Source organism: Chrysochloris asiatica, unplaced genomic scaffold, assembly GCF_000296735.1.
Source record: "Chrysochloris asiatica unplaced genomic scaffold, ChrAsi1.0 scaffold00109, whole genome shotgun sequence".
In the NCBI taxonomy this organism is placed as follows: Eukaryota; Metazoa; Chordata; class Mammalia; order Afrosoricida; family Chrysochloridae; genus Chrysochloris; species Chrysochloris asiatica.
The window spans coordinates 23,742-35,913 of record NW_006408627.1 but is presented as its reverse complement, the minus strand read 5'-3'; the positions used below and the strand labels follow the sequence as shown (position 1 = coordinate 35,913).

The 12,172-nt window shown below is 40.5% G+C and overlaps 1 protein-coding gene and 1 pseudogene across 1 annotated transcript in view; both read left to right on the top strand.

The window, feature by feature from the left end:
- The window catches only part of LOC102837856 (placenta-specific gene 8 protein-like), an 8,440-nt gene extending 6,776 nt beyond the window's left edge, over window positions 1–1,664 (top strand). Inside the window, exon 3 of the mRNA XM_006867762.1 lies at window positions 1,560–1,664. Coding sequence (XP_006867824.1) covers window positions 1,560–1,664 — 105 coding nt within the window. The remainder of the gene's footprint in view (window positions 1–1,559) is intronic.
- A 345-nt stretch (window positions 1,665–2,009) lies between these two features.
- Window positions 2,010–11,144, top strand: LOC102837481 (annotated as a pseudogene).
- Window positions 11,145–12,172: the final 1,028 nt, after the last annotated feature.

Genomic DNA, 12,172 nt, shown 5'->3' with positions numbered 1-12,172 from the left:
TGAAACTGATGATGTGCCCTGTAAACTTTCACTCAGTCCACAATAAAAACCTTAAATTAAAAAAAAAGAGAAAACCTTATACTACAGTTCTACTCTGTAACACAGGAGTCAGAATCAACTCAGTGGCAATGAGGATCTGCTCCTATAAAGATTACAGTCAAGAAAACCTTATACTACAGTTCTACTCTGTAACACAGGAGTCAGAAGCAACTCAATGGCAATGTATTTGTTTGCTTTTTGTGTTCGTTGGTTTGTTTTATGAGCACCTAGAACATGTCAGGCAGTACTGCAGATGCTGGTGATTCACCAGTGAATAAACTGTGATATCCTGTCTTCATGGGCCCTGGTGTGGCACTGCAGAATAAGCACTGAACAAGCAACCACAAGGTCAGTAGTTCAACCCACTAACTGCTCTTTGACTACAAGAGTCGCTAGGAGTGGGAACAAACTCAACGGCACACAACAGCAACAGTTGTCATGGACTTACATTTTTTTTTATAGTAATCTTTTATTTTAACATAGTGTCCAATTTTTTTTTGATGTTGCAAAAATGGTAATGAATTGCCAAATACCATTCACTCATATTCCTGAAGTGTTAAAATTTGACTATGTTTGCTTTATTATTTTGTCTCTCACCTCCATGTGCCTGACTGTCTGTTTATCTACCTATCTGTTCTATTTTTTTCTGTATCATTTGAGAGTAAACTACAATCTTGATATCCCTTAATCCCTAACTACTTCAGTGTGTATTTAAAAAAAAAAAAAAAAAAAAGGACTCGTTTTTTCCATAATTACAATATAACTATTTAAATCAGGAAATACTATTAATATAATACTGTTAACTTATCTATGGACCTTGTTCAAACTTCACTAATTCCTCCAATAAGGTTCTTCATATGAAAAGAAAATCAATGTGGGATCACACAGATCAGTCAGTTGTGATATCTTTAGTCTTCTACAGTCTGGGATAATTTCATAATCTTTCCTTGTCTTTCATTACTGTGACATTTTTAATAATACAGGTCGATTATTTTGTCAAGTGTCCCTCAATTTGGACTTGTTAAATATTTCCTCATGATTAGATTTGGATTATGTCTTTCGAGGCAAAAACAACCCGGAAATGATACTATGTTCTTCTCATTGCATCACCACAAGCACATGAAGTCAATGTGTCCCATTTGGTGATATTAACTTTGATCACCTGATTAAGATAATGTTGCCCAGAATTCTTCACTGGAAAGTTGCTATTTCCCCCTTTATGATTAGTAAGTATCTTGTGTTGGTTGTTGAGAGATGCTGTCAAGTCATTTTCAACTCATAGAGCCCCCATGTGACAGAGTAGTATTGCCCTATAGAATTTTCTAGGCTGTAATCTTTACCAAGTCATTTTACTTCTTTAGACCAACAGAAAAATGGGAAGAATGTCACAGAATTGTCATGATAAGCAAATGAAATAAAATGTATATTTTGAAGCAGTTTGGAAAACTAAGCAAATGCAAGGGATTGCTGTATGGCTACATTGATAGGTTACATGTTGATTGGTTGTTTGTTTTTAACAGGGATCTATTTTCAACGATTTTATATATCTGGCATGTTTCCCTAACTGCACCCTTTGTCAACTCAAGCGAGATATTGAAAAAAGAAAAGTACTAAATGTTCTATAAAAGGTGCTTGGTAAGTTAAGAATTCTTGACTGATCTATAAGTATCAAAACAAAATTTCAAGGATATTTTTCACAAACATATTAGAGATCCTTTAGAAATGGAAGGAAAGTGGTTTCTAATTGCCAGTCTATCCAAACAGATGATAGCTTCCCAGAACCTAGATTGAAAGAGCTACAGCTTGGTTGGGTAAGAAAGAATTTTGTGATTTATCCAGATGTCTGCCATTGGTAGAGTTGTTATGAGGTACTGATATCAACCATATCTATCTTAATATACCACGGTTTTAAGATAGGAAACATATGTATATAAAAAGACATTCATTTCCCTAGCCAAGATTTGAGGTCCATGGCTATCAACAGTAATCTGCTTAGATGTGACATTAAGTATGACTGTGTAATGTACTTGTAAAAACTTTGATATTAAAACAATAATTCACTCTCTAAAGTGGTGAAAGACTGTGTAAGTCCCTACATTTATGGAGTCTGAGTGAGGACAATACACTAAGTTATCTAAAATACCCAAAGCCCCCATTATAGAGAAAGGTCACTATTTAATGACTACATAGTCAAAATTGGGTAGCTACTCAATTACCTTGTTTTCTAAACTCTTCTGATCACATACATTCCTTTCCTCTCAGACAAGAGGGCAACTCATTTCTTGCTTTCAAAATCTCTTAGTCTTAATTCCTTCCTATAGAATTATATATTCAGCTGTTGGTTTTCACTTAGAAGTGTCAACAAACTCCCTCTCCCACCCCCCCAAAGATAAGCAACATGCTATTGTAGAGTCTATTCCGACACTTGGTGACCCACATGTGTTACAGAGTAGAACTGAGCTCCATAGGGTGTTTTGGCTGCAGTCTTTATGGAAGCAGATCACCAGGCCTTTCTTCCATCGTACCATTGGTGAACTCAAACCACAATCTTTCAGTTATCAGCTGAGCAGAAATGTTTGCTTCACCCAAGACTGTACTCTATCAAAGCCCTGTCTCCCAAAAGGTCTTTGAGAGTGTTTGATCAGAATGATGAAGCCACCAGCATGGCCTTGTAGGATAAGCACTGGACCAAAAGGTTGGTTTGAACTACAAGGTCAGCAGTTCAGCTGCTCCTCAGAAACCCTCCATAGTTAGCTATGAGTCAAAGTGACCCAATGACGCTTAAGAACAATAATGATGATTGGTTGTCATTAGTTTGATCTACTGCTCACTAAGATTTTGCCACATGCAACGCAAAATAATGTCCTCTTCATGAGCCATGCTTACGTTTTAGTCCCAGGTATGTATCCCAATATTTGTCTTCTGATTTCTTCAAATCACTTCCTTCAATGTTAGAAATGTTTGACTCACTGTAAGCTGCATCAAGATAGTGGGTTTTGTAATAATTCTTTTTCCTCCCTGTACATTGCCTCATGGGTTATGAGTATTGTCCCTTTTCTCAAGTAATGGTGTTTCTTTAAAGGCCTGTCTTACCTACTTGACCCAGAATTTGATACCGAAATAGCATGGAAGGAATTAAAACATGGCAGCTCACACGGATCTAGCCCTTTCATCAATGAAAGAGATTGGTTTTGTTTTTTGTGTTTTGGAGACACTTACCTTAGTGTGTCGATGACTCATTGGCACTCAGCTACAGAAATTAACTCTGACAACCTAGATTACACTACAGTTCACCCTACCACCTAGCAACAGAGCCTGACACATAGTAGGCACTTGTAAATATTGGTGAAAACACACATGAATGCAAATTGCAAGGAAGGAAGCATGAAGACCGACTTCGGGAGACTTAAGTGTATCTTGGCTGATAGTTGTGGCTCTTCCTAATAATGTACTGAACCCTCAACCATGTAGCAATTTTAGGGCAGAGGTGGGATGGAAGTTTTGATATTTGTAAAAGATGGTGTAAAAAAGAAAAAGTTGAAATGGTCATACTATTCATGAATAAAACCCTAATTCATTCTCTTATTATTGTTATTCCTACAGGTCAAATTCGCATTTTGGTTAAAAAGCTGGAATGGAATACTACATCTATTGAGAGTGCTGTCTTGCCTTAAATTCCAGAAACCAGTTCTAACCAAGTTACTTCAGATATCTACAAAAAATTTCTTCTTTCTAGCTTCTTTTGAAAGAAATACATTATGCACCCTTTTTTCTCCAAGAGAGCTGTCATTAACACAAAAAGCTTTCCTAACAATTCTTGCTCCTTTAAATACTACTTCATGGAAAGTTATAATACATGTCTTTAAAAAAATAAACTCAAGATTGGCAAAACGTTGTCAAAGTTGGTGATGGCTATATGAGAGTTCTATAGACTATTCTATTTGTCTACCATTATGTATGCTTGAAAAATAATTTAAACATTTTTAAATGCTGCCAAGTAAACAGGTAACAAGTCTCATATAATGAACTTTTACTATTTGGATTCTCTTTCCACTGGGATTACCTTCACTGCCTCACCTGCTCCAGGAACCTCTTCACACTAGGAGAATGTGGATTACCTCCTTTGAGAACCTCAAGTAGGATTTATCATTTCCTTATAACCTCATAAAATAAATTCACTCCAGAAAGCATTTACCAAGCAATGAAGATTTTACTATCGATTACTCAGAGGGACAAAAGAGGTAATTTATACCATTCACCACACAGCAAGTCACCTAATTAAAATTCCTGTTAAATACATCTGTCTTCCCTGAAGTTCATCTCCAGTGGCAAAGTTGCTTCCTTTTTCTGTTTAAAGGGATTTATTCCCATCTCATTCTCTAGTTCTAGAAACTGTAGCCGGAAGGACTTGTTATACTCAGCAGATTTTAATTGGTGGGCGGAAGGATGGGTTGAAATTCTGCAAGTAAACAAAATATTGTTTTCCTTACAGCTTATTGGAAAGTTAAAAGATACTTCCTTTTACATAAACATAAAAAGCTACCAACATTAAGAGTTATTTGTTCCATCTTTGATCTAGCAGAGATTATTATTGTTTCTTTCTTCTAATCTTGTCATTATGCTTTATCCTATGTATCTATAAGCCTAAGCCTCCCACACACAAAGCTACTTTTCGGAATTAAATAACAATCAACTTTAAATGCTACTTAACCCTGAAAGCCAGCTAAAGCAAAGAATCAGCAGCAGATCTGAGTTGAAGAGAGAGACAAGAGAAGATTTATAAACTTCCAAAACAAAGACTCACAGAGGAGAGTTCACCTCAACTTTCCAGGGCGTAGAAGGGTCATCCATGCATCCCACTTCCCTCCTGTAGATGCTGTATCAGAGTTATCTATGGTTGCTTAGGGGCTTTAGCAACAATCATTTCTTCTGTTCACAAATCTGTAATCTGTCCAGGACTCAGTGGAGACACCTCATCTCTGCTGTGCAAAGTAATCTAAACCCACTGCCACTGAGCTGATTCTGACTCATAGCATCCCTAAATAAGGTAAACAAGATTTGTTAAGTGCCATTGAGTGCATCCCGACTCATAACGACCCTGTATAGGGTGTCTTAGAAGCAGCTGGTAGATTTGAACTGCTGACCTTATAGTTTGCAGTCCAGTGCTGATCCTATGTAAGAAATATTGTTGATACTGACAAACACTCAAGAAATCCAATCTGTACTTATTTTAGCGAGACTGAGGTTTTCTTTATTCAATTTGCAAAATAGTGCACCCAACCCAGTAGAAACAGGCAGATGTGCTGCATGGCCAGCCCACAAACAGTTTTATTCTCCTGTCTTGAAAAAGCCCCTCCTCCAGTTCCACAATTTACCCAGTGGTGCCCATGATCTTAATGGCTGTATTCTTATTTAAAGTTCCTAGTGCTAGAACAGATTTCTTTCTCTCTTCTCCCAATTCATCCTGCTTACATATTCCTGGATGTGAAGCAATCTCATGCATCCTTTATTTCTGAAGATGAACCATCTTGAGAATTTCTCACAAGACCACACCAGAAGTATAAATCTCTACTGGAGTAGACAGCCTCAACTTTCTCATGTGGAGTGGCTAGTAGTTTTAAACCACCGATGTTGATCCAGGCAGCTCAACACCTAACCCACAACACCACCAGGACTCCTAGCAAAGTGATATTGAGTGGCTCAAATTAGGAGAGGAAGGGCCTGCTATCAAGGTGTCCACTCACATGGTGAGCACATAGCAGCTCAGTCAAGGCTGTGGACTAGAGGCCTCAGTTCCTCTCCAAAGGAGCTTCTCCACAGGCTGCTTCGGCTTAACATTTTGATTGCTGGGTTTCAAGGGCAAGCATCTAAAGATAACAAGATGGAAGTTGAAGACCTTTTTATTTCTTTAAAAAAAAAAAAAAAAATTAGCCTCAGAAGTCATATAACTAAACTCTGAACTCTTAAACTCTCTTGGCTAAGGCAGTTGTGAAGGCCAATAAAGGTTCAAGGGTGTGGGAATGAGTGTCTTTTCTTCAAATTTATTGCATGCCTGTTTATTGTATTCGGATGACCTTTCTTTTCTATTTTTACTACTTCCTGACGTGAGTATGGACTTTCCAACTTCCTTAAGCAACCCTAGCAATTTGAAATAGTCAATCGAGTAAGGACAAGAATGCGAGCCCTAACAATTTGAAATAGCCAACCGGGTAGGGACAAGACTGTGTGGTTGAAGCCCTAGTCAATTGGGTGAGACACAGCCTTAGACTTGCATCAGGGATAAAACCTGAGCAGACTGCCTGCCTGGTGTGCTTGCTAGCCAAACTTTCGTGCTGTTATGCACCTTCTGCCAAAGTAAAAGTTGCCTTTCCAAGATTCTTTTGTTCTACTGTGTCTCTGTTGCCACATCGAGCCATGTTTCTAACAATGGGAGGGGACATTGGCTATAAAATTCTTCATGAGGTGTGGCAAAGTTCTTGAAGAGCATATAAAAAAAGCATATAAAGGTGCAACCATCTTTGAAAAATGTAATATACCATCGGTGCTGTGTCTCTTGAGATCAGAACTATTACCCATCTGCTCCATTAAAGCACCTCTTGAAGGGTTGTAACCGAGTTGTCTATTATGGTGGTACAAATTCTTTCATAACAAACTGAGTCTTCTGATGACTCTTAAAAAGGTTTTCATGGGATGAATGTGGCTTGTTGTTGTTGTTGTTGTTGTTATGTGCCGTGGAGTTGGTTCCGACTCATAGCGATCCTGCACAGGGTTTCCGAGGCTGTAAATCTTTATGGGAGCAGAAAGCCTCATCTTTCTCCTGCGGAACAGCTGGTAGTTTCAAACTGCTGACCCTGAGGTTAGCAGCGCAATTCATAACCACTACACAACCAGAGCTTAGAGATTGTAAAAATAGATTCAAACAATGAGGCTTCTTACAGTGATATCAAAAATCTGAATTTTAGTAAGGACTGTAGATATCCCTGATGCAGGTGGTCCGACTACAACAAGACCAATACTATCCCCTGTAGGTGGTAACTGAAAAAGTTCTAGTTCTAGTTCAATAATTTAAATATGGAACAAGCCCATGGCCTGAGGCAGAGGCTAAGGGGATACAGGGTTGAGTGGCTGAAGACAAGAGTGAGGCATACCTGCAGCACGACAAGAGACGTTCCTGACTTTAGAACTGCTGCCTCCTGAGTTGGTTCTGATCCTAAATTGGACCCTGCTCACTCTCCAAAGAAACTCCATAATTAGGAGTGTTATGAGTTCTGTGTGGCCATTACAATGGATTATCGAACCCAGATGTGAGGCAGAAAGTGTTGTGTGAGGGACAGTTTGTATCAGAATAGGGTAAAGAAGGTGGTAGGGTAGAAGCATGTCTGCCCTTCTTCATAGGAATCAGCCTTGGGCTGATTTTGAGTTTGATTCTCTTTCCCACTTGTGAAGTCAGGGTAAATCAGACAAGATTCCCACATGGTTTTTGAACAGGCCAAGTCACATTATAATAAGTAGTTATTTATTTCCCACAATCTTAGTCTCCTGTAAATGTTTCTAATTTTCTTCATTTCCGCCAGAATGACAACTTTCTTAACCATTTCTGCTACAGAAGCTACTACATATTCTGGGTTTTTAAGGTCTTCTCCTGGGAAAAGTGTAACTGCAGCACCCACCAGGTAGAGAACACGTGTCAAATGATTAATCTAGATTAATGGTCATGGCAATCTTTAAACCTGATACAATTCTCCCCCAAATATCACCTTTAGAAAAGAAGACAGTGAAGGAAGATATCTTCTGTCTTAATTATCCGGGGCTGCTATCCCAGAAATATAATTGGATGGCTCTGTTGTTGTTGTTGTCAGCTACCATCAAATGAGTTCCAACTCATAGCGACACCATGCAAAACAGAATGAAATATTGCCCAGTCCTGCACCATCCTCACAACTAAGCCCATTGTTATTGTGGTACAAATTCTGTCACAACAAACTGAGTCTTCTGTGTCAATTGCCATTGTGTCAATCAATCTTGTTGGGGGTCTTTCTCTTTTTGGCTGATTCTCCATTCTACCAAGCATGATGTGCTTCTCCAGGGGCTGGTCCATCCTGATAACATGTCTGAAGTATGAGAGACAAAGTCTCATCATCCTGGCTTCTCAGGAGCATTCTGACAGTACTTCTAAGACAGATTTGTTTGTTCTTCTGACAGACTATTTTCAATGTTCTTCTCCAACACCGTAATTCAAATGCATCAACTTTTCCATTGTTGTTGTTGTTGTTGTCAGGTGCCATCGAGTCGGAACCGACTCATAGCGACCCTGTGCACAGCAGAACGAAACAATGTCCGATCCTGGGCCAACCTCACTACCGCTGCCACACTTGAGTCCATAAATGATGCCACCTGGCTGATCCATCTCATTAGGGGTCTTCCTCTTTTTCTCTGACCCTCCATCTTTTCCAGCATGACATCCTTCTCCAGCGACTGTTTCCACCAGACAATATGTTCAAAGTATGAGAGACAAAGCTTAGCCATCTTGGCCTCCAAGGAGCACTCTGGCTGCACTTCTTCCAAAACAGATCTATTGGTTCTTTTGGCAGTCCACGGCACTTCCAGTATTCTCCTCCAACACCACAACTCAAAGGCATTAATTCTTCTGTGGTCTTCCTTATTCACTGTCCAGCTTTCACATCCATATGAGGTTATTGAAAATACCATGGCTTGGGTGAGGCGCAACTTAGTCCTCAAGCTGACATCTCTGCTCTTCAACACTTTAAAAAGTTCCTGTGCAGGAGATTTGCCCAATGCAATACGTCATCTGATCTCTTGACAGCTGCTTCCATGAGTGTTGATAGTTGATCCAAGAAGAATGAAGTCCTTGACAACTTCAATCTTTTCTCCATTGATAAGAATGTTGTTTATTGGTCCAGTGGTGAGGAGTTTTGTTTTCTTGACATTGAGATGCAATCCATATCAAAAGCACTCTTCCATTGTTGTTGTTGTTGTTGTTAAGTGCCTTCGAGTCGGTTCCGACCCATAGCACTCTTCCATAGTCTTCTTTATTTGTTGTCCAATTTTCACATGCACATGAGGCTCTTGAAAATATCATGACTTGAGTCAGGTGAACCTTAATCCACAAACTGATATCTTTGTTTTCAAACACTTTCAAGAGATAATGTGTAGTAAATTTGCCTAATGCAATATGTCTTAGTTTGATTTCTTGACTGCTGTTTCCATGAGTGTTGATTGTGGATCTAAGAAAAATGAAGTCTTTGACAACTTCACTCATTTCTCCATTTATCTTGATGTTATTTATTTGTCCAGTGGTGCGAATTTTTGTTTTCTTTAAATAAGGTGTAATCCATACTAAAGGTTATATAGTCTTTGCTCTTCATCAGTAAGTATTTTAAGTTCTCTTCACTTCCAACAAATAAGGTTGCATCACCTGCATATTGCAGGTTGTTAATGAGCGTTCCTCCAATACTGACGCCACATTCTTCTTTATATAATCCAGCATACAGACTGAATATGTATGTTGAAAGGATACAACCCTTGCACACACCTTTCCTGATTTAAAACGATTCAGTATCCCCTTTTTCTGTTCTAACAACTCTTCTTGGTATATGTACAGATTCCTTAATACCTAGATTCTGAAATACCCACTTGTCACATTGTATACATGGTTTGATTATGATCCACACAGTCAAAAGCTCTTGCATAGTCAGTAAAACACGAGTGAACATCCTTCCGGTATTTTCTGCTGCATCAAAGAAGGGGAAAGCAAAAATGTATATTAGAAGAGACTCTGAAACTTGCTCTTGAACATGCAGAGCTAAAATGACTTGAAGAAATGAGGAAGTAAAAGAGCTGAACAGGAAATTTCAAAGGGCAGCTCAAGAAGACAAAGTGAATTCTTATAATGAGATGTGCAGAGGCCTGAATTTGGAAAACCAAAAGGAAAGCGCATGCTCAGTATTTTTCAAGTGAAGAAAAATTGAATCCTCAAATTGCAAAATTAAGGATTCTATGGGCAAAATAAAGTCCTGGTGTGGTGCTGTAGGATAAGCACTGAACTGCAAGGTCGGTTTGAACTGCAAGGTCTGAGGTTTGAACTCACCAGTCACTCCTTGGAAACCCTATGAGTGGGAATTGGGCCTGGAGGGTCGGGGACAGAGCCAGGCTGACCCTCAGATCTGGCTGAACTTCCAAGGCACTCCCAGGAATTGGTCCAGGGGTTGGACCGGGTGGTGAGATGTGGGACATTCCCCCGTGCCCCTCGCAGTACGAGTTCTGTGGAGGCATGGCATACTGTGGACCTCAGGTTGGTGTGAGACTGCTGCCCCAAGGCGGCCCAGAGACCCCTCAACCTGAGGGTGAGGTGGGGGCAGAGGTTGACAGCAACTCCTAGGAGGCCTCCCCAGAGCCCCGTGCTGCCCCGCCTGGTGCCATGAAGCTGAACACGGAGAAGATGGAAGAGAAACATGAGGAGTCCCAGGACATCAAAACAAGACAGAAAGACCTCAAGCAATTTGCTAAGCTGTTAAAACAAAAGAGGATCACCCTGGGGGTGCTCTTTGGGAAGGTGTTCAGCCAAACAACAATCTGCCGGTTTGAGGCTCTTCAGCTAAGATTCAAAAATATGTGTAAGCTTGAGAGATCCCTGTTACAGAATTGGGTGGAGGAGGCAGACAACAACAAAAACGGAGACCCTCCTGCAGCAGGCACGAAAGAGAAAGCAGACAAGCGTGGAGAACCGAGTGGGAGGCAGTCTGGAGAGCCTGTTCCTGCAGTTCCCCAAATCTTCACTGCAGCAGATCAGCCACGTCATCCAGCATCTTGGGCTTGAGAAGGACGTGATCCGAGTGTGGCTCTGTAACCGGCGTCAGAAAGGCTCCAGCGGTGACTACTCCCACCGAGAGGATTTTCAGGCTGCTGGGTCTCCTTTCCCAGGGGCACAAGTGTCGTTTCCTCTGGCAGCAGGGCCCCATTTTGGTACCCCAAGCTATGGAGGTCCTCACTTTACTTCTCTGTACTCCTCAGTCCCTTTCTCTAAAGCGGAAGACTTCCCCTCTGTCCAGGTCACCCCTCTGGGTTCTCCCATGTATTCAAACTGAGGTACCTGTCCTTCCCAGGGAGGCAGAGGAAAGGGGAGAGGCTGGGGAGATAGGATCCTGGGCTTTGTACCAGAGCTTTTGGGGTTAAGTTCTTCCTCCACTAAAGGAAGGAAGGAATTGGGAACACAGAGGGTGGGAGCAGGAGATTTCAGCGGTAGCCTTTTGGAGGGAAGGTGAAATCCATTGATGCTCTTCATTTCAATCTCCACATCACTCATCATTTTGGTCTTAAATAAAGAAACCTGGGAGACAGTTGTTGTTGTTGTTATGTGCCGTGGAGTCGGTTTCGACTCATAGCAACCCTGTATAGGGTTTCCAAGGCTGTAAATGTTTACGGGAGCAGAAAGCCTCATCTTTCTCCCGCGGAACAGCTGGTAGTTTCAAACTGCTGACTGTGAGATTAGCAGCCCGATTTGTAACCACTACGCTACCAGAGCTCCTTGATGTTTTTAAGTGCCGTCGGGTCAATTCCGACCCATAGTGACTCTGTATAGAGCTTCCGAAGAGCAGCTGGTGAGCTTGAACCACTGACCTTGCAGTTCAAACGGCTCTGAAGTCTGACACATTAACCCTTAGATATCACTAAAAATAAAAAGAAGAAGATGGAAGGGAGACACAGAGTCACAATACCAAAAAAAATTGCTCAGCTATTTAAAGAAGCAGTACATAGTTAAGACCTACAGAAGGAAGACCAAGCTGCATTGAATTAATTGGGGAAAAGGAAGGCTCTCAGAATTGACAGAATACAAATTGAAATCTTTCAACAAACTGACACAGAACTGGAGGCATTCACTCATGAGCACGAAATTTGGAAGATGCTTATTTGTCCAATCAATTGGAAAAGATCCATACTTGTGCCAAATCCAATGAAAGGTGAACAAATGGAATGTGAAAACAATGAACAATATCATTAAAATCTCATGCAAGTAAAACTTGGCTTAAGGTAATTTTTAAATGGATGCAGTAGTACAGCAACAGGGAGTTGTCAAAAAATCAAGCTGGAGTATGGCAAGATCTGGGGACTCTTG